Here is a 22,731-nt window from a genome sequence, read left to right on the forward strand (position 1 = left end):
CATATCTTGACTATTGTAAATAATGCTGCAATGAACATAGAGGTGTGGATATCTTTTCTAATTAGTATTTTAATTTTCTTCACATAAACACCCAGGAGTGGGATTGCTGCCTTATATGGTAGTTCTGTTTTCAATATTTTGAGGAATTTCCATACTGTCTTCCATACTGGCTGCACCAATTTACATTCCCACCAACAGTATATAAGGGTTCCCTTTTCTTCACATCCTCGTCGAAACTCATTTGTTGTCTTTTTGATAATAGCATTCTGACAGACATAAGATGATACGTTATTGTGGTTTTGATTTGCATTTCCCTGACGATTGGTGATGTTGAGCATCTTTTCATGTGCCTGTTGGCCATCTGTATGTCTTCTTTGGAAAAATGTCTATTCAGATCCTCTGCCCAATTTTTAATTGGGTTGTTTGTTTTTTTGATGTTGAGTTGTATGAGTTCTTTGTATATTTTGGATATTAACCCCTTACAGGATATATCATTTGCAAATATCTTCTCCCATTCAATAGACAGCCTTTCCGTTTTGTTGATAGTTTCCTTCACTGTGCAAAATCTTTTTAGTTTGATTTAGTTCCATTTGTTTATTTTTGCTTTTGTTTCCCTTGCCTGAGGAGACATATCCAAAAAAATATTACTAAGACCACTGGAAGGTAAGGCTGGTCTTGGGGCTAGTGCTGGCCCACCGGTGGGTGGAGCCAGGTCCCGGGGCCTCTGGCTGCAGGGCCCTGGGGGTCCTAGAGTTGGTGTTGGACCACTGGTGGGCAGAGTAGGGTCCTGGGCCAGCTGGAGGCTCTCAGGGGTCCTAAGGCAGTTGGCCTACCGGTGGGTAGGGCTGTGTCCCTGCCTGGTTAGCTGCTTGGCTTGAGGTGTCCCAGTACGGGTGCCGACAGGCTGGTGGGTGGGCTGGATCCCTGCGCTAATGAACCAGAGGGAGGATTCCGAAAGGGCGCATACCAGCACCAGTGTCCTTGTGGTAGAATGAGCTCCCCAAAATGGCTGCTGCCAGCATCTATGCCCCCAGGGGGAGCACCAGTTGCCTCCTGCCTCTCTGGGAGGCTCTCCAAGATCAGCAGGTGGGTCTGACCCAGCCTTCTTTCAAATTACTACTTCTGCCCTGGGTCCTGGACCTTGTGAGATTTTGTGTGTACCCTTTAAGGATGGCTCTCTATTTCCCATGGTCCTTTGGCTCTCCCAAAAATATAAGCCCCACTGGCCTTCAAAGCCAAATGTTCTGGGGGTTCATCTTCCCAGTGCAGGACCCCTGGGCTGGGGAGCCTGATGGGCCTCAGACCCCTTACACCTTGGGGAGAACCACTGCAGTTGGAATTATTCTCCTGTTTGTGGGTCACCCACCTGGAATTATGGGACTTGACTTAACCATGACTCTGCCCCTCCTACCCATCTCCTTGTGGTCCCTTCTTTATACCTCTAGTTGTAGATTTTTTTCTGCTAGTCTTCAGGTCTTTCTCATCAATAGTTGCTCTGTAAATAGTAATTTTGATGTGCCATGGGAGGAGGTGAGCTCAGGGTCTTCCTATTCTGCCATCTTGGCCAGTCACTGCTCCAGAGGGAGCATATCATATACCACTCATTTTTAAGATGCAGATTTTAATACCATTTTAACACCTCTGAAATTGAGATGCATCTTAATTTAATTATCAGTGATTTTTCTCTCTGTGTGGTACCTCAAATAACTGCATCTCATAATTACTGGCACATTAGATTTGATAAAAGACAGGGTGTCACATCGTGTCATTTCTCAGCTCAAAACCCCCTTCTCATTTCATGCAGCGGAAAAGCCAGAGTCCTCACCATGCCCTACACAGCCCCGCCTGTCAGGACCTGGTTACCCTCTGACCCCCTCCCTGTCTCCGCCTCTCACCCCACTCCAGCCTCCCCGGCATCCTTGTGTCCCTCCAGCTCCCTGGGCGCTCCTGCCTCACTCGTCCTGCTTCAGGTCTTTATCCCGAAGCCACCTTCACCTTGAGGCCTCCTCTGACCGTGCTTTTAAAACTGCAGTGCCTCCCTCCCCCCAGCACTCCAGTGTCTGCGTTAGGTGTTGACTTTTCCACCGGCTCTACCTCTAAACCCACCCCTTTTATAGGAGCATGTACTGAGCATGCACTGCCTGTTGGTTCCTTTTCCCTTTTTTTCCTTAGTAAATGAAAATTTGAAACAAAGAGTAAACATATGGGAAACCACAGAATAACCTGGTAGCAATGAACAGGGTCAGTGCTCTGGCCCACGGAAGCAGATTTTTGCTTCGGAATTTAAACATTCATGAACCTGCATTCGATAACGTTGAAGAGGGTGGTATGACCATTGCAGGCACCATCTGATCCTATGATCTCCGTCCTCTTGATCGGCTTTGGATCCCGTTGCTAGTTTTATCTGCCTTCTCAAAACGCACACCAAAGACCCCCATGTTCTTAGTGACAATGTTAATTTACCTTTTAGAGAATCTACACTGTGTAGAATTTTCTAGAATGTTCTGGTTTCCCAAGCACTTTGACAGGTTATTGTAGACCCCTCACAAGAGGAGTCAGGGACTGACTTAAAGGAAAAGTTCTGAGTCACACAGTGTGATTTTATGAGATTAAGTATGTGCTATGAATCTCAGGGCCCAGAGAACTGAAGTCTAGGCTGCTTACTCACACCCAGACCTCTATGCTTTGTCCCTGTTCTGCATACAGCATGGCCATCTCCAGAAAAGAGCTACATATGTGGGAAAGTAAAAGAGTCTCACCTTAGTGATTGAGCCCTTGGTGTAACACAGTCCAGCTGCATGTTTCTAGGTGCATGTTTCTCCCTGTGATGCGAGATAGTCAGGGAGGAGCAGATGCAGCTAGAAAAGATTTGAGCTTTGGGGACAGACGGACTTAGATTTGAGCCTCTGCTCCACTAAAAAGCTGTGTGGCTTTGGACCTCACAGGATTTTCACAGATAAAGCCACACTGAAGATGAGCTAACATCCAAAATTACAAAACACACAAGCAACAATCCACCATAAGTGAGAGCCAGCGTGTACAGCAAGCGCCAAGTTTAGACCACAACAAGCACCGAGAAATTCAGGTGAAGGGACTATTAGAGAGCACTTATAAAAGAAGTATGTTTAAAACAATAACAGGAGGAATTACTAGCATAAAAACAAGACATGATGTAAAAAGATGACAGATAAAAAACCACATAGTTTATGAATGAAAATTATAGTCGTGAAAACAAATTTAATGGATGAGCTAAACAGCAGATCAAATTATGGCACAGAGAGCTAAAGAGATGGAAAATATGAGAGGTTAGGAGACATGGGAACAGAATGAGAAAGTCCTGGAGGGTCTTCCTTAGTCTTCTAAGAATTCTAGGAGAGAATGAAGGAGAGATAAAATTCAAAGTGATAACAGATAAGAAATTTTCAGAAGTGCTGACTGTCATGAATTCTAAGGTAAAAGAAATGTTGATTAACTTAAGATTTCTGGAGTTGGGAATGTACATTAAAAATTTAAAACCACTGAAGAAATAGAAACAGAATAGGTAACTTTCAAAGCAGTAGAGAACAGTGATAACATAAAGATCCCCTTCAGTATCAAAGCTACAGGGTGCCTAAAAATAAATCTGACCAATGTTTATAAGAGCTTAATGGAGAAGTTTATAAAATGTTGTTGAAAGGATAAAGCAAGAATTGAGAGAAAGGCCTTGTTTTTGGATAGGACAACTCAATTTTGGGAAAACAGTGATTCTCTACAAATTAATCTGTAAATTCAATCCAATTACAAGAAAATCTAAAAAAAGCTGTTTTCCCAAACTTGATAAACTGATCCTAAAATTCATATGTAAAGAAAAGCAACTAAGAATAGTTTAAGACAGTTTTGTACAAAAGAATGTGGGAAGACTTGCCCTAGCAGCTATGAAGTCTTCCTATAAACTACAGGAATTAAAGCAGTGAGGTATTGTATAGAAATAAGCAGACAGATCCACAGAATAAAAGAAGGAGCCTGGAATGAAATTCATATATATATGGAAACTATGTCAGACAAGGTGGCATGACAGGCCCATCATAAAAAGATAAATTATCTAATAAATGGTGCTAGGACAATTAGTATCAATTTATCCAGGGAAAATTAGATCCCTTCCTCATGCCACAGAAAATATGTATTAAATGGCTTAAGATGTACATGCAAATAGGAAACATTTTTAAACTTTAGCCGAAAATATAAGAGAAAAATTTAATTAAATCCAGGGAGAAAGGGATTTTAAAAAAATAAGAAACAAAAGACGTGATCCAACAAAACAATGATGGATGAAATGAACTTGAGTTGACCCCTGTCCCTCTGTCCTGGGGTTTAGTTGTGGATAGAGGAGGGATTTTTAAAAAATCCCTTAAGAAAGGGATTAAAAAAAAATAAAAAACAAAAGGTATGATCCAACAAAGCAATGATGGATGAAGTGAACTTGAGTTGACCCCTGTCCCTCTGTCCTGGGGTTTAGGTGTGGATGGAGGAGCACACACTGTCCACTGTGCTGCAGACACACCTGCGGGATGACCAGGAAAGCATCATCCACCGAGTCTTGGGCCAACTTGGCGGCCTCAGTGAAGAGTGAGTACAGCTTTCTGGAGGGTGGGGGACTTGTGTCCTGTGTGATACTCCATGCTAACCTCAGTGTCCTCATCTGTAAGGTTACCCATTCCCCGGCCTCCCTTACAGTGTGATCTTGAGACCAAATTGTAAATATAAATGTGAAATAGAGTGATAGCAGAGTGCCATGGATGCAAGCTTGGAGTCAGAATTCATGTGGGCACATGACTTACTGGATATTTTACATCTCTATATATTTTCAACCCCATGAGATATTAGTTTTGGTTTATGCAGTCAGTATTCATTTAGATTTACCCTTTCCGTTGCTCTTGATTGTTTCCTGTATCTTTAAGTTTCCATCTAGGAGTATTTTCTTTTGCATGAAGGTTCTCATGATTTTAGATTTGTTAGTGACAAATTCTCTTAGGTTTTGTTTGTCTGAAAATGTCTATCTCATCTTCATTTTTGAGGAATGTTTTCATAGGGTATAGAATCCTAGTTTGGTTGTTTTTTTAAAATACTTTGAAAGGTAATATTTTGTCTTCTGATTTCAATTGTTTCTGGTTGCTTTTAAAATATTCTTTTGTTCTTTGGTTTTCATCAGTTTATTATAATATGCCTAAACATGGATGTGGTTTTTTGTGAATCTCTTGTTTGCTTGTTTTAAATAAATCTGTAGTGCTTCTTGAACCTGTGATTTGCTATATTTCATCAGTTTTTGAAAATTCTGAGCCTCTATCTCTTTAAATATTCCTTCTGCCTATTGTGTCCCTATTCTTCCTGGGGCTGCAGTTACACGTTTATTAGATTTTTTTCACCTTATGTCATTTGCCTCTTAGAAGTACTCTATTTTTGTTCCCTGTGATTCAGCCTAGATACTTATTTTGAACTATCTTCCAGTTCATACTCTCTTCAGCTGTGTCTTATCTGCTGTTAAACCCATCTACTGAATTCTTAATGTTGGTTACTATGTTTTCAGTTCTAAAATTTCCATTTTATTTTTGTCATAGTTTCCAGTTATCTGCTAAAGTTCATCTTATCATTTAATTTCCTAAACATATTCCTCATACCTGATTATTCTAATGTCCAATATCTTGTGGGTATGTTTCTATTATCCATTTTTTCTCTTTATTTTTGGTCAATTCTTATCTGTTTGCAAGTCTGGTTATTTTTATTGAATGCTGGACAGTGTTATTAAAAATTGTAGAGATAATTTGAGACTTTGAATGATGGGCTCTTCCTCCAGAGAGGATTTATCTTACTTCTAGCAGGGATTTCAGAAAGTGGCAGATCAACCACTCCATTTGTGAATTTAGCTGATTCAGAGTTAGGTCTTTACAAGGGATGATTCCTTATTCTTAGAATGAGGGCCCCCAGCTGGAAGCCTGGAGTGTTTGCCAGGTCTCTTCTCCTTGGTAAACTGACTGACAGTGCTTTGTTCAACTTTTCAGGCTGTCAGAAAATACCTTAAGTTATAAAACCAAATGTCAAGCCTCCTGGGTAGACCGAGGTTTTCTACTTGACTCATTGGGATAGGAACTCAAAAATAGCTCATGATTTCAGTTTTGGATGTGTTAATTTTGAGAGCTATGTAAGAAATTTGAGTGGATATGTACTGAAGGAAGCTGCATATATGCACCTGAAACTTGGGGCAGAACGTGATAAAGTTTAAAAGATTAGTAAAAGAACAGATGGCTGAATATAACCCAGGTCAGCACCACGTCTAAGAGGATGGGCAGCAGGGGATGGGATAATTTCAACCTACTACCTCTGTAAAGGCTCCCTGTGGGGCATGACTATTTGGGGTATTTCTTGGTGGGTCAGTGTATTAGGATTCTCCAGAGAAACAGAACCTATAGATATAGATATAGATATAGGTATAGGTATAGGTATAGGTATAGGTATAGGTATAGGTATAGGTATAGGTATAGGTATAGGTATAGGTATAGGTATAGGTATAGGTATAGGTATAGGTATAGGTATAGGTATAGGTATAGGTATAGGTATAGATACAGAGAGAGAAGCTGAGATGTCCCAAGATCTGCAGCTGACAAGCTGGAGACTCAGGAGAACGAATATGTAGTTTCAGTCCCAAGTCCAAAGGCCTGAGAACCAGGAGGGCTAATGGTGTAAGATCCAGTCTGAAGGCCAGCAGTCGCAAGACCCAGGAAAAGCCAGTGTTTCAGTTTGAGTCCAAAACGAGGAACCTATATCCCACTCAAGGCCGTCAGGCAGGAGGAGTTCCCTCTTACTCATGGGTAAGTCAGCTTTTTCCTCTCTTCAGACCTTCAACTGATTGGATGAGGCCCACCCACATTAGGGAGGACAATCTGCTTTACACAGTCTACCAATTCAAATGTTAATCTCATACAGAAACACCCTCACAGAAGTTCTCAGAATGATGTTTGATCACATGTCCAGGCACCCCATGTCCCAGTCAAGCTGTCACATAACATTAACCAATCACACTCAGTGAAGCCAAGAATATCGACCCCTCAGCCCGGCACCCGCTTTCTCCAAAGGTCCACGCAGTGCATCCTGCAGGGGCATGACCTGCTCTTACGCTCAGCTCTCCGGAGGCTGGCTCTCCGCGGCAGCGCCATCACCACCCTGACCCAGATGAGGCTGTCAGGGAAGAAGAGCCTTCTCCAGGAGTTGCGCGAACAGCACGCCCTGGAGCAGGACTCCTCCCAGTGTTTGGACGAGCATCAGTGGCAGCTGCTCAGAGCCTTGGTAAGACCGTGCGTCAGCCCCCTGCCCCGCAGACAGGAGTGCTGCTTCCTCAGCTTCCAGGCTCCAGCCCGGTTTAGCCAAAACCCCAAGCCTGCCCCAGCATCGTTGTGGGGTCAGGACAATGGCAGCACCCCCCTGTAGTGGGGCACCCAGTATGCCCAAAGCTTCTGGTGTACATTATAATGAGAATTATACTAAAAACGCACATGAAATCAGAGCACGGATAGGTACAGTCGTCATCGGGCGTTGGGAGAAAAGGGCTCTGTAGTCTGTTTTAAGGTTTTAACAGATCAAAAGAAAGACTTTGTAAATTGTGGGACTGGGATTTAAACCCAAGCAAGCTGACTCCAGGTCTCCTGTAGCCACTGCACTATAGGAGCAGCTGATGTTTTTTGACCCCTTCGTGAGGGACAAGCTCACAGTCTCTTTTGCTCGGCTCAGGAGGGCTTGGTGGGAAGCAGGCAGGACTTACTGCCCAACCTCTGATTCCCCCACCTCCTTCTCCAGCTCTTATTCCTTCAAGAAAAGGAATCCCCATAGGCCTTGTGTTGACCTCCATGATGTCCCAGGCTACTCGCGGACTCAGATGTGACTTTAGAACCCACTCTGCTGTGGGACTTAGAGAAAGTTACTCAGCCTCTCTGAGCCTCTGTGTCCTCATCACTGCTAGAGTTCAGGCCTCACGGTGTTTGGGATGAATGAGGAAGTGCTTGTGTATGTGAGAAGCCACGGATGGCACTGGGCACGTGGTTGGTGCTCAGGAAATGCCTTGGGGGATCTTCAAGATACCCAGGCTCATCAAGTGCGTATAGAGGTCCCCACTTTCCCTTCTCCATCCCTTCTCCAGCCTTCCTGGGACCCCGGGCAGGGCCGACCATATGTCCTGGTCCTGGCCCTGACCGGAGCATCCGTGCAGGGCAGCAGTGGGGCTCCAACCTCTCCCCGCCCGTCCTTTTCAGGAGGCGCGTGTCCTGGAGGAGGCTGGCCGGCTGGAGGAGGAGACACAGCAAACACGGCTGCAGCTGCGGCAGCAGCTCCTGGCTGAGGCCCAGGAAGTCGGGCAGCTCCTACAGCAGCACACCGAGCGGGCCGTCGGGCAGACGCTGCTGGGCCATGCGCGGAACGTGGCCTCCAAGAGCCGGGCCAAGGACAGGGATGACTTCAAGGTGCGAGGCCACCCCAGCCCCAGGGAGCCCGAGGCACAGGAGACTTTGGGCTGGGGTGGGGGGGAAGGGCGGGCAAGAGGAAGGGTTTGGGCAGAGCAGCAGCCGGGGCCTGCCCAGGAGCTTCTGGCCTCGCAGGGCTTACCTGGCTCCGCTGAGCCTCCTTTTCCTCCCCCGTAAGAGGGAAGGCCTCCCCCCCGCTTGGAGCAGTGAGGACTTGCGCCTGCTGCCTGGCCCCGTGTCGCATCTTTCTGAGCCCTGGCTCGGTCCTTGCAGCAGCTCCGAGAGGGCCGTGGTTTCACCCAGAGCCGCCCAGCTGGTCAGTGGCTGACGCAGGATTCGAACTGAAGCCCCTCTCCCAGGGAGAGACATGGACACTCCCTGCCTCTGGCCGCCTCTGCGGAGACCTAAGGGTTGGTGGCGTTGGCCCTGACAGCTGAGCAATGCAGCTAAAATCAGTCTGACTTGAGTAAGCAGTGGTTTACTCCTTGTACTGATGGTGATGACAAACCGCAGGCGTGCAAATAGCCATAGTAAGAAGTGACGTCAGTGTTGCCCTTCTACGTCTGCAGGAGGGCTTTGTCTGCCTCGTCTCACTGGGCTCTCACCACAGTCCTTGCGCGGAAAGGATGATTTTTCTTTCCATCATTCGGGTGGGAAGACTGAGGCTTATCATTGGGCAAAACACATGCTTAAAGCCTCCCAGCCTTAGTGAGTGGCCGGGACCGGAGGCTGGCCTTGCCCTGCATGACCGGTGCATATGCTCGGCTTCTCCTTGGCTGCCTCCTCACTCGAGCCAAAAGAAAAGGCAAGACACCCCGTGTATTGCAGACCACGGCAGAGAGAGTCCATGGCCGGCACCCACGGGAGGTGTCGGCAGATCTGCGGCTGGCAGCAGACCCACATCAGGATATGCCAGGACGCTTGCGGACACCTTCCATGAGTCCTTTCATTTACGTAAAGTCACTCATCTGCACAGGAAAGAGGTTGGACCCACGTTTCTGAGACACCCCTTATCGTTCTAAATCTCTCACTTCTGCCCACATCATCCAGACATCAGGGCTAGTGATGCTGGATGGGTCTCTTCCTTCCCCTAAAATTCTACAACTCTGACCTAATCAACGGTCGTTACAGGAAAACAGAATGAAATATGAGTTTGGCATATTTTGTCCTCACCTTCCCCAAGGGACTCTGATTCAGAATTAGATAATGATGAACACCCCTCCCCGCTCCCAGTACACACACACACACCAGAAAGAACATGGGTTCAGTATCTGGAAGGATGTTCATTTCACAGGGCTCCTTGGCCCCAGGCCCTGCGTCAGGTGCTGGGATAGAGAATAGCCAGGTGGCAGCATTCCTGCCTTCAAGGAGCTTATGATCTAATGGGAGAGGACACGCTAACCCTTGAGAAGTTTTGCAGAAACTGAGACACAGGCAGTGCCTGAGGGGGATCGAGAGAGGGCTGAAAAGTTGGAGCTACTCAAGCAAATGTGTTTGCTGATTCGAATGGTACACGAGCTGGAAAAACTGATGAGGAGGGGAGAATGGTGGAGGCCCTGGAGAGGGGTGGAGGGGTGGGATGCAGAGGGGGTAGACACCACTTCCCTGTGGCAGGAAGACAGATGGACAGAAAGCGTGATGTGCAGGTGGGTTTGCTGACTTGAGAGGGGAGAAGAGGGACTTCCTGTCTCCTGCCTTCCACGTGCTAAATGAAATTCAAGGAAGGCCACTGGCCATCTGTGGGAGCTCCTGACTGGAAGTGCAAGGCCAGAGCCCAGAGTCCTCGTGGGGGGTGGAATCAGATGTAGATGTCCGACAGAGGGGGAGAGAGAACCGGCCACAGTAAGGGAGGAGCAGGGACCGGGAGTGAGAAGGTGGGCTCTCACCTGCTCTGCACCCTGAGCTGCAACCCTCCTCACCTCCACAGCTTCTGTCCACACCTGCAAATCAGGGAACATTTCTTAGGCCTTGGAACATAACCAATCACTCAACAATAATAAATGGGTATTTTTTCTTGCCCAAAGCTTGGAACCATTCAATAAATGCTGAAATGGGGGCTCTGAAACCTGACTTTTGCCCATCATCTTATGAAGTAAAAGATGGTGATCTTGCCAGTGCACAACCAACATGTCCCTGATGATGGGACATCTCAGCATTTCCTTTCTGTTCTGCTTTGGGTCTGAAGGTATATCATTGAGGAATGCATGTAACTGCAAGTGACAAAAATAAATAGAAGTTACTGATCTCACATAACAAGAAATGTGGAAGTAGGTGGTTCCAGGCTGGCACAGAGGCTCTGTGATACGACCAAGGACCAGACTCTCTCTTTCTGATCCATCATTCTTGGTGTTGGTTGGTTGCCTCATAGTCTCAAAATGGCCACTGCCACTCCAGACATCAAGTTTGCATTCTAGGCAGGAAGAGGGAAACAGCAAAGTCTTTCACCCCCTCCAAGGCTTTGCCTTAATGTTCGGAAAGGGTAGGCCCTCAGCAGACTTTCCCTAATATTTCATCTCATTGGCCAGAACTGGGTCATACAGTCAGCCTCAGACCATCCCTGACAAAGGAAAATAAGATTATCGAAACTGGTTTAAACCAGCCACGCACTCTCCGCCTGCTCCTGACCAGCCAAGGTTGGGAGTGGGTGGAATATGGGAGCCAGGACCATGCCGGCCATGGCTGGCTCCACGTGTGCCCTCTGCTGAGACTTGCCCCTCCTGCCCACAGAGAACACTGATGGAGGCGGCTGTGGAGAGCGTCTACGTGACCAGCGCTGGTGTCGGCCGGCTCGTGCACGCGTATTACCAGCAGATCAGGAGGGCCATGCAGGACCACGAGGAGAGAAAGCTGCATCATCTGAAGACCCTGCAGGGTATAGCACCCTTCCACTGCGAAGCCCTGCCAACAATGAGCCAAACATGCTCTTAGTTGGGGACAGGGCAAGATGTCAGGTTTTTCAAATTTTATTTGGGGAGATTTAATTTTTTTAATGTTTTATGTATTTAATTATCTCCTGCTTTGTCCCCAAAAGGCTTTTGAAAAAGCACTTAAAGAAACATATCCATACGGTACAATAGGATTTTTTTTTAAAGTAGGTTAATCAGGACAAGGACATTAGGGTTAGGGTTAGGCCATTGTCTGGGACATATGCCATCAGATCCCTACTTAGAGGTGCCATGGGTTTGGCTCTGGACGTCCTGGTGGCCAAAGAGATAGAAATTTCCTCAATTAAAGCTGTCACAGTGTCCATAAGAAAAGGCTAGTGGCTCATAAATGTGCCTGAGACCCAGACAGTTTTCCCCTGTGGGCTCTTTTAAGAGGCCACCCAGGGGATGGAATGGACAAGATCCCCAAGGCCAGCAAGAACATGGTGTAGTAATAGACAAAACCCAGTTCCTTAAAGCCTGTTCTTGTAACATCCCTCCCTGCATCCAGGGCTTCAGAACAAAGTAGAATCCCGTGTTCTCTGACGGATGCTTCCTGGACGGTCCAAGATCCCTAGACGAAGGACCGGCAGCGGGTCCTGGGGGCAGGTCTCCTGTGAATATTATGTTTCTCAATAAGCTCAGCTGCCACTTTTCTCTTCCTCTTGCCCTGGGGAATTTGAGCCCTACATTCAGATAAAATCTGGGACACGCCCAGAAATCTGCCAGCTGGCTACAGATCCTTCCTGATGTTTTTCCAAAGTAAGGGTTGGTCTCCTTCAGCAGGAGACAGATGAGACTGATCGCCTCTGCAGAACGTTCAGGAACCAGGGTGTTCACATCCCCTCTCTAGGCCTCGGTTTCTGCATCTGCAGGGCTAGGGTTGGGCTCCCCCTTCATACATCCTCTCATTATAACTAGGGTCCAATAAATAGGCAGTTAATTCAGGTGGTAGTAAGAATCCAGTAGAAAATAATTTTAGTCTTCATCTCCTGTTTCAAAATATACCATGGTTTTAAATTTAAAAAAAAAAGAAGCAGGTTCTGATATGCAGACCAGTGTACCTCGGACTCAGAGGCTAAACCTCCCAGCTCCTTGGAAAGCACCCAGTTCAGCACCCATGTCTGTAAGGCTAACTGCACCCCTACAGCTCTGCTTGTTGAATGGTTTTTCCTTCCTGGTGTAGATTTTTATCCATTTGTGGTGGCCCTTTAGTGTTAACTCTTTCTTATTCAGCTCCCCTTTCTCCTGATACTTAAGCCGGGCCTGAGCAGTTGCAGGGAGAGCCGGGGTACTGCCCTCCCGGGTTCGCGGGGTGTGATGGAAGCTGCAGCATCCTCACGCACACGGAGTCCTTCCCAGGGTGAACTGTGGCGCTGGCAGAGGAGGCACACCTGAGAGCACGTGTGTCCTGATCCCTGCACCTCAGCGCCTGGGCCAGACCTGGCAGTGTCAGTCCTTCAAACATGCACCTTGACTGTTGTGTGTATGTTAAATGCTCTAGGTGAGAGAATGGAAAATTTCAAGCTGCGGAAAAAGCAGGAACTCGGTGATCCTTCGTCAGGGGCCGAGGTAGCGGGTGGAGCTCAGGAAGCCTCCGGAGCTGTGCACCAGAGGTGAGGCCTCACTGCTATCTGCGGGTCCCCACGCGGGCCGTCCCGGCCCTTGTGCATCGCACGTGTCTCTCGGCACTGACCTTACACTCAGTGCAAGTGACACTGACACTCCCAGCAGCTGACCTCCTGCACATTCGCCTGCGGACCCGGGTCTCCTCTGCCTCCCCCGCTGCGTGGAAGCCCATGAGCCCCTGTCTGGCTCTCCCTTCTACCCACGGCCCCCGCAAGGGACCTGGCGCAAGGGCACAGGTCAAGGTATGGCGGGAGCTTCCCTTCCAGGCCTGAGTGGTCTTCACAGCCCTGCACTGGCTCCTCCTCTCTGGTCCGTGCTGAGGGTTCCCCCAGAAGCAGACCCTGAGCCAAGGACCTGGGGGGCAGGCGAGCCCAGGAAGCACAGGGAGGGAGCAGGGGAATGAGGACGAAGGCTGTTTGCTGTAACAAGGACCCGCCGCGAATCACACGCTGTTATCTCAGGGATCCAGAGGTCAGAAGTCAGGCGGGCGCCGCTGGTTTCTCTGGGCCTCACAGGCCGAAATCAAGGTGTTGCTGGCCGGGCTCTCATCGGAGGCTCTGGAAGCTTCCACGCTTCCTCAGGTGTCGGCAGAATCCAGTTCCTTGTAGAACGGAGGTCCCGTTTCCTTGTGGCTGTCGGCTGGCCCCCCCAACCTCCCATCAGCCGCTCTCTGGTCTTTGCACGTGGCCCCTGCATCTCAGAGCATTAAGTCCTGCCTACACTTGGAATCTCTTCTGCTTCATCTCTCTGACCCTCGCTGGAGAAACTTCTCTGCTTTTATGGGCTCTGGTGATTGAGACCCACCAAGATAATCCAGGATAATCTCCAAATTTAAATCAGTAACCTTAATCACGCTACAAAGTCCCGATTGCCGTGTAACATAACATCTTCACACATTCCAGGGATTAGGGCGTGGACACCTTTGGGGGCCGCTGAGCAGCCTACCACATGGGAGAAAAGCCAGTAAGGCCTGTGATGATGAGGGGTTTCCATGGCAACTGAGGCCCAACCCCGGTCTGGACCTCCTGAGAGACTGTGCAGAACTCAACTTCCAATTACGCCAGCAAGGGGCAAGGAAAATAGGGGATTTGTCTACCAACCCCCTTCCACATTGGTTGAGGGTCTGTCCTGGAGGTGTTAACTCCCCAGCCTTCCCAGGCATCCCTGAACTAGCCAAGCCCCCCACCCCCTTCATGGCTGGAGGAAGCCCTGGTACCTGGTCACAGGTGCTTGTAAGATGCCGTTGGTGCGTGTGGGAACTGTCCACTGAAGGGGCAGCCGGCCACCAGGTGGGCTGAGGAGATGTGGGCTCAGCACCGACAAGTCCCTGTAAGGACATACTTAGGTCCTGAGCTAGGCACGGGGGACAGCGCCTCCCACCCGGGTGCTCACAGCCTGCAGGGAGGGACGGACAAGTAAAGAGATGGCAGTAAGTTGGTGCAGGCACTATGATGAGGGGAGGGGGCACTGCAGATCCGCAGCAGGGGCAGGGGTCACTTGTCTAAGGAGAGGCATCCCGCCGGCTGGAAGCAGCAGCAGGACCACCGCTCTGCAGGGTAAAGGAGAGCAGGTCCATGCCATGCCATGCGTAAATCCCAGCCCTCATCTGATGCTCATTTAGGAAACAGGAACCACAGCGTCCCCTGGGTCAGAGTGAGTCCAGCATCCCCTCCGTAAATCCTCCGGCCATTAACAGCGGTCAGTAAATGCCCTGCCATTGGGTTGAGGCTGGGGCTTGCTCTGACTGTCGCATATCCGTCAAACTACAGTGGTTCTCAGATCTGCGGGACATCCGTCTCACCTGGCTTTCTGCTGAACATGCGGGGCGCCCCACACCTGGAGCCCCAGACTCAGGGACTTTGAGGGAGGCCCAGGCATCTAATTGCACACGCTCCCTCCCTCCAGGGATTCTGACGGATGTGGTCCAAGAGCTCCACTTTGACACCAGTGACCCAAGAGGAGGGGCCTCGGCCACCACCTGGTCCAACCCTGCCGGGTTTATGGAAGATAAAAGCAAAGCCCAGTGCGGGTGTGGGTGCATGACCCAGTCTCACTGATTTAGAGGCTCATACGTGGCCGTTGATGCCCTTCCCTCCATGCCCATCTCCTTGAGTTCATAAGTGCAGTTTCTAGTGAAAGTCAGCCAGAGCTCCTAGGGACAGAGCAGTGTGGTGATGACAAGTATTGACTTTAAAAAACGATATGACAATAAGCACAATTCTCAGTCAGATGGTAAATTTCAAACTGCATCTCTGGCAAGGGGTGGGATTGTGAGTGAGCTTGCCTAGGGCTACCAGGTGATGCAGTGGCGACCCCTCCGATCAGCCACATAGTGGCTGGGTCCCTTCACACTCCGAGCCCCAGGTTCCCCATCTGTAAAATGGGGTCACAGTAACACCTGCGTCATGGGTGTATAACTGTGCAGATGAGCCACGCAAAGCCTGCAAAACGCTCACACAGAGGCCAGCACGTGGCCAGGGCGCTGATGTCCGTCATTGCCGTCAGCACTGTCACTGCCGAGCCATCAGCACTGCACAGTGCAATGTGAACTTCAAACAGTTCTGGAATCAGAACGCTTTCAGAATGGATTTTTTTTTACATTTTCATTTCCGTAGTCAAATCTGAGTCCAAACACAAGAAGTCTATGTACTTATACGCATCTGACTCGGTGACTCAGATCCCACATCCAGGCCTACAGTCAGGCCGTTTCCTCCCTCCAGGACGTGCCAGGGGTCAGCAGTCCCGAAGGGGCTCCTGCTCCCGAGCTCGGGCACCACCTGGCTTCCCAGCACAGCCTTTGTCCTCTGCGGGCTCTCTTGTCCGGGGCCCTCGTTACTCCCTTCCTGGCTTAGAGCTGCAGCCTCTGACCAGACTCCTGGTCGCCCTCCCTGCTTCCTGTGCTGCAACCAGGGCATCGCATAAAACACGAGGCAGCCCGTGTCTCAGATTCTCCTGGGCCCTCGCATGGCTCCCCAGGCCTCGAGGGTGAAGCCCTGCCCCTAACCCGGGCACACAGGCCCTTCCCTGGCAGGCCTGTCACTTCCCTGCATTCCCAAGGGCCAGGTCCATGGGGGAGCAGACAAGCCAGCAGGACGACAGTCGAGAGTGACCAGGACTGGTGACAGGGCGGGTCTGGGGAGGAAGCTGCTCACGGAAAGGAGCCACCCAGCTTCTGCAGCGAGCTGAACAGGGGCCCGCAAGAGATATGTCCACGTCCTAATCCCTGAACCTATACGTGCGACCTTATTTAGAAAAAGGTCTTTGCAGATGTCATTTATGTTAAAGATCTGGAGAGGAGGACATCACCCTGGGTTATCCCAGTGGGTCCTAAATCCAATGGCAAGGGAAGCAGAGGGACATTTGGCCACACACAGAGAAGATGATGTGACGACAGAGGCAGAGATTGGAGTGACACAGCCACAAGCCAAGGGGTGCCAGCGGCCACCAGAAGAGGCAACAAACATGTTCACCTCTAGAACCTCCAGAGGAAGCACGACTCCTTGACTGAAGATTTCTGGGATCTTCTGTGAGAGGACAGATTTCTGTTTTTTTAAGCCCCCTAGTTTGTGGTCATTTGTTAGAGCAGCCCCAGGAAAGTAATGCATCCTCCTTGAGGGTGTGAGAGAGAACCACACTGCAGAGCACTAACCTCAGCCCTATCACAGTTATTTGTTCGATGTCTATCCCCCTCCCCAGCTCAAAGTGGGGCCCCATGAGGGCACAGACTATGAGTCTCTTATTCACAACTGTGTCTTCAAAACCCAGCATAGCACCTGGAAGTCCAGAAATACTTTTAAGAATAAAGGAATGAGTGAATAGATGGATGGATGACGGATGATGGGGTCTTGTAGGATGAATAGGAGTTTGCCAGACAAAGACAACGAAGAGGGGAAACACATTACTGGTAGAAGGAAGAGCAGACTCAAAAGCAGGTGGAATTTTGTGCCTTCAGATATACTCCATGGACAGCTGCCTATTGATGCTAAAAGTGACTTCTGCCTTCAGGTCTAGAAATTCAGCCCCTTTCAGAAAATCAACCACAAGATTGAAAGGAAGAAGGCAGAGAACGATTACAGAAGCAGGGTGGGTGGTATTGAATGTTCCTGTTTGCTGAGGACTAGAGGAAGGTCAGCCAAGGAGGGGAGGGTATTCAAAGCAGGAGGAGAGGGGTCTCTGCTCCTGAAAGGGAGGTGGGGCCTCTCTCCAGGTCAGGGACCCTGCTTCAGCCCCAGCTCTGTCCTCTGCCACTAGCAGTAATGAGGCTGCTGTATTCAGGGTTTCTCAGACTCTGCATGCTAGGAAACGAGCCTTCTGTTTTACAAGGGAGGAGCTAGGGCAATTCTGAAATTTTAAATAAAGATGGGTCCTATCAGGGGACTATCTCCCTGCTCCCTGCCACACCCTGGGGTTAAAATGATTTTCTCATATGAAGATGCCACTTGCAGCCCAGCCGCTTTGCAGCTGTGGGACCTCAGGGTTGCCCCCGGCCCTCTGAGCTTCTCCCGAGCTTTTCTCCTCTCTGTCCTGCTGATGTCACCAAGCCACCCTGAAGATCAAGTGAAAAATGTGTGTGTGAGACTCTGTAAATTCTCAAGTGTTAATCAGATGGCATCTGCTTTTCTGATGAGTCAGCCGCTGGTGGAGGGACTCGAGCTGTGTCCACGGGGCATGTGGCCGCAGTAAATTGTGCCCACGATGGCCATTCTTCTGGCTCCAAGGGCTCAAGGATGGCTATCGGTCACTAGTTACCACGACTCAGCAGGCCCTGGGGAAAGGTTCGTGCTGGGTCTGACGAACCTGCTGGAAGGGCAGCGCTGACGGCCTTTGTTCCTTCCCCCAGGATGTTGGCGCAGCAGAAAAAGTTCCTGGCCCAGTTCACGGCACACCAGCGGACCCGCCGGGATGCGTGGAAGCAGAGCGCGAGGGTCATGGACCATCTGGAAGCCCAGCTTGAGACCCAGCTACAGGTACAACTTCTGAAAACGGGCCTTTGCAAAGTGGGCAGTGGTTTACAGGGGACTGGAAATAGTAAAAGGCTAAGCTCATGATCACAGGTCAGCACTGGAGCCTTTGTGAGGACCACACGCCCTGCTCGGGACCCCCTCAGCCCCCGCTAGTCTCACAGGCTGATGACATATCAGCCTCGCTGCTCAGCTGTGAACTTTGATTCCCCCGGGTCTGCAGCACCAGCTCCGGGCCAGGCCCTGACCACTCATCAGTTTTGTCTGTTGAGCTGAAAGGAATGAGCGTCTCCCTGTGTGTGAATCGCCACCATGTGGGCCTCTTGGTGTCACGGCAAACATCAGTATCATTCAGGCAGTGCTGCTGTGACTAAGGTTTGCGCTTTACCTAGAACACACAGGAAGCTCAGCTTTCGTGATATCCTGTGGATATCTCATCCCAGAAAAATCTCATCAGCGTGAGATTATAAGGTGCGGCTTTAAAGCAAAGTGGCCGCCTGTAAAAAAATCAGATATTCCCGAATGGAAGTGCTGAGTGGAGTGCTGGCCCCATCTGAGTGCTCGCCACCGGTGTGGCAGTGACATCTGAGACGATGAGAAAGATGTTAATGGCGGTTAACATCTATTCCCTGAGGGTCTCTTGTAGACAGTCCCTGAGCAGAGCGCTTTACATTCACCACCTAAAGTCCTACTCTGACAGCCAAGGAGCGGGTTACACCCAGTATCCCATTTACAGATGAGGAAACTGAGGCCCCGAGAGGTAAGTCACCTCCCAGTGCCCCACAGTGAATAAGCCACGGAATCCGGGTCTGGCTGTTAATCAAATGGTGTTGGCAGTTAAGGACTCCGACTCGAGTCAGGCAGGGGTGGGCTTGATTCTGGTTCTGCTGCCCTCACCGAGCCCCTCGCACCTCAGTGTTCTCATCTGTAAAGTGGGATCCATGGCTGGCGTGAGCGAGGATGGATGCTTAGCTGCCCCCGCATCACACGTGCCTCTGCCTGCTCCTGGCGTTTCTGGATGCCTCTTGTAGAGTCCTCCTCCACTTGGGGACGCGGTCCTGTCCCCACTCTCAGAGCGCCCCCTCGTGCTGATGGAAGGCGATGTAGAGGCGGAGCAGGGCAGAGGGAGGCCCAGCTGACCCTCTCTCTCTGCATCCAGGAAGCTGAGCAGAGCTTCATCTCAGAGCTGGCGGCGTTGGCCCGGGTGCCCCTTGCCGAAAGCAAACCGTTTTCAAATAAGCATGGGCTGTCAGGTGAGTCATAGAAGGCGATGCCCTGCAGGCTCTCTGGGCTGGGAGTATAGGTTCTAGCACCGGGTCTACCACTAACTGGCGTGTGGCGCCAGGCATGGCACTTACCCTCTCTGGGCTTCTGTGTCCTGTCTGTAGATGAGCAGGCTAGGCTAGGATGCCCCTGTGTCCCTGCCCCTTCAAAATGCAATAATTCCGATTCCTGGGTCTGCTGCTCAGTAGCTGACTCTCATCTCTGACTCTGTTTTCCCATCTGTAAAATGGGGATAATTAGCCCTCCTCCCTTGGCCAGTGGAACTTCAGGGACATCATAGAGTGCTGTAGCCTCTAACGGGATAGCAAGGGGAAGGTGTGTAAAGTCACGGAGGGCTATTAAAATAAAAGCTATGGTACTGGAGCTGTGTTCTAGGTTCTTACTGCTTCGGAAGACTGCCAGTCTGCTGGGTGTGGTAGAAACACAGCAGGAGCCTGGCTGACTGAGTTTGAATCCCAGCTCTGCTACCTTCAGCCTTGTGGGCTTGGGATAGCTCTCACCCCCCACGAGGTCTCAGTTTCCTCACAAGTTAAACGGGTCTAAGAGTAGTAGGTACTGAGTGCATACTTGGCCCCCAGAGGTACTCAAACAATGCTGGGGTGGTGTGAGGCCAAGAGATGCTGTCACCTACCCAGAGTCACAGAGCCAGTTTCTGGGTTCACGTGTCTCCTGCAGAGAAACCCCTAAGGACCAAAAGGAAGAAGCCGGCACCCCGGGACAGAGGGGACTTTGGGGGGCCCAAGGACGACGACCCTGCCTCAGGGGGCCCCCCCTCAGGATCGCTCAGGTACACCGGGGCCCTTGTTGATCACTTAAATCTGGGCAGGAAATCCAGCGCCTCTCAGAGGTGTTGACTCGGGTCCGAGAAATGATGGGTGATAACGGGAAGTGTTGGTGTTACTGTTACTGCTATTGTTAGTGTCCAATTTGGCCCGGTCAGCCACGACCCACCTCCCCAGCCCGTCAGCATCCAGCCTGAATAGCTGGCAATCCCAGGCCTCACCAGGGCGCTGCCAGCTACAGATGCTTCCGGATTTGTGGTAGCGTGGATCCATCCTGGGGTGCGTCCGTCGTCTGAGCATGGGTTGGACCTCCCACCAAAGAGAGGGAAACTGGGAGTTTCTTTTGTTTCTTAACAGCCCATGTCAAAATGCAGATTGTTTTGATGGCCTGTCACCACCTTTTCATGTGATCAGATTGGATGCATTGTTATTGCATCTAGACAGACCTGGAATCAAAGTTCTGACCAACTGCATTTCTTCCATATTTTAAGCAGCAAAAGGCTGAGCCAGCAAGAAAGTGAGGTTGGTGACGGTGAGAATTCCAAGAAGATGCTAAAGAGAAGAAGCAATCTGTAGCTTAAGGCTGGTCGGGGGGACGGAACCTGAAGACCCCGTCTGAATGCCACCTGCCCCTCCCCCAGGCAGTGAGGAGGGACTGGCCACCCCGGGGTGGGGGACAGTGGGGTCTCCCCTCTGCCCACAGCCTTGCTGTGCAGGGGTGGAGAATGGGTATCAAAGTCCCAGAAAAAGGCCTAAAAGAGCAGGGCGGACCCTACTGCCTGTGAAGATGATACCCACCCCCACCCCTGTGTTGGAAACATGTCTGCTCCAGTTTTTCAGTGTCTCCTTGGCTTCGAGACGCGGCTCCGTTCCTTGGGAAGCCCCTCCTTCCTGGCTCCCTGTGCTTCCCACCCCCCGTGTCCCGATGTCACCCCGAACCTGCGTTCCGCGAGCGCTAAGTGGTCTCATTCCCACCCTGGGGGCCCTCTGCTCTCCAGCCTCCCCTCCCGGTGGAGTTCCGCCTATAATAAAGGGATCACCAGGCGTTGCTGGTGTTTTCTGGGTCCGAGGCCTTTTCTCCTCCGTTCCCATCGCCCCCGCTCTCTCTGTCCCCTGCACCGTGGGCACTGGCCAACATGGAATCTCATCGGGACCCATTCCCTTCTTTGGCTCATCCAGCAGCGAAGGCCTGGTCTCAGTGAGGGGGTCTGAGGAGTCTCAGGGCCCCATGACATAGACCATGGAATCCCTGGCCGGCAGGCCTATCCTCACCCACCCTGGGGACCTAAGGACCCACAGATACATGACACCTGCATTAAGGTCTTCTGTTGGAGACACTTAAAGCGCTAGGAAGGAGGCCCTGCCCAGGAGGACTTCCCCTGGGAGGGATGAGTTCTTCTGCCAGACAGCAGTCCTCCCCTAAGGAGAAATGCTTCTCCCAGTGGATGCTGAGAATATCCAGAAGCTTTCAGACCAGCCAGTGCCTTCCCCACCTGGAAAGAAAATTGCCTTTTTCATCGAAATCCGGGATTCTCAGTCTTGGCACTATGGATATGTGGAGTGAGAAAATTCTTTGTTTGGGGGTGGGGCTGACCTGTGCATGACAGGATGTTTAGCAGCTTCCCTGGCCTCTTCCCACCAGATGCTGGAAGCACTCCCCAGTGGTGTCAACCAAAAATGTCTCCAAACATTGCCAGATGTTCCCTCAGGGGCATCACCCACTGATGTAAGTCAGAGCGTGCTGACCCCGGGCAGGTTTGGGATGGAGAGTACAGGGTTTCCACAAATTCCCAGTACACAGTGGGTTCCAGGTTATAGAAGCTCCTGTCTCAGGGATTTTCTGGACCATTTGTGGTCTGGATTTTTATTTCTTACAACCTAGATTAGTCTCTCTTAGTCAGGAAAGCGAGGTTCCTTAACAAAAGAAGTAATCCATACTAGTTACATCGTTTGTTAAGGATACTAGCCATCGATCGGAGCGTCCTCAAATCCTGACTGGTCACCAGGCACATTTCCAAAGTTAGCCAACAGCCCCCTCTACGGGCTAAATAAAATATTTCCTTATTCTGCAGAGTCTTGTAACAAGTTTGACTTCCTTCCTGCAGTATTTTGCGAACCTGTTTTACATAGCAATTGCTTTTGTCACATGGGTCCTGTGCACAGAGGCATTCTGAAGGCAGATGCCTCCTATGCTGGGAACGCCTGATTTGGTGACGTGAGTTTGGTAAATGCAGATGCCCTGGCAGCACCAGGATCTCTGGAAGATCCCGAGCAGTGTAGGTTCAGCCTCCACGGATCTTGCATGGACGATGCTTTTGCTTAAGTGTAGCTTCCTTAGCCCAGGGGACATGTCACCTGTCACATGCTGCTGGACTGCTTGGCACAGTGTGGGGCGCATAACTCTCCATGAAGGCTTGTGGACTGCGTCTGTTTTCATCACATCAAAAATCGACTCTAGAGGTGCCTTTCATAATGGAATTGCCTCCTTGTTCAAAACAAAACACGACTCTCAACGTCTGGAAGGACTCTCGGCTGTGTTGGGCGCAGGCTCTGGGACACCGGGATGTGGAGGAGGACTTTCAGGCCCGATACTGAGCTGCATGAACACAGCACACCCAGGGCCGGGGAGAGGGGAGGAACAGCAAGAAGACCCCGAGGACACATCTCA

At 50.2% G+C, this 22,731-nt stretch overlaps 1 protein-coding gene across 4 annotated transcripts in view; it reads left to right on the forward strand.

The window, feature by feature from the left end:
- The window catches only part of EVC (EvC ciliary complex subunit 1), an 82,064-nt gene extending 60,936 nt beyond the window's left edge, over positions 1-21,128 (forward strand). For 3 of the 4 annotated variants that reach the window (XM_068543240.1, XM_068543242.1, XM_068543243.1), the window contains 9 exons: positions 4,496-4,605; positions 7,107-7,317; positions 8,277-8,483; positions 11,211-11,355; positions 12,912-13,023; positions 17,877-18,003; positions 19,157-19,250; positions 19,957-20,068; positions 20,555-21,128. In XM_068543240.1, coding sequence (XP_068399341.1) covers positions 4,496-4,605; positions 7,107-7,317; positions 8,277-8,483; positions 11,211-11,355; positions 12,912-13,023; positions 17,877-18,003; positions 19,157-19,250; positions 19,957-20,068; positions 20,555-20,639 — 1,203 coding nt within the window. In that variant the 3' untranslated portion in view covers positions 20,640-21,128. The remainder of the gene's footprint in view (positions 1-4,495; positions 4,606-7,106; positions 7,318-8,276; positions 8,484-11,210; positions 11,356-12,911; positions 13,024-17,876; positions 18,004-19,156; positions 19,251-19,956; positions 20,069-20,554) is intronic. The other variant, XM_068543241.1, reaches the window with a different exon arrangement.
- The last annotated feature ends 1,603 nt before the right edge of the window (positions 21,129-22,731 follow it).

Source organism: Eschrichtius robustus, chromosome 4 (genome assembly GCF_028021215.1).
Source record: "Eschrichtius robustus isolate mEscRob2 chromosome 4, mEscRob2.pri, whole genome shotgun sequence".
Classification (NCBI taxonomy): domain Eukaryota; kingdom Metazoa; phylum Chordata; class Mammalia; order Artiodactyla; family Eschrichtiidae; genus Eschrichtius; species Eschrichtius robustus.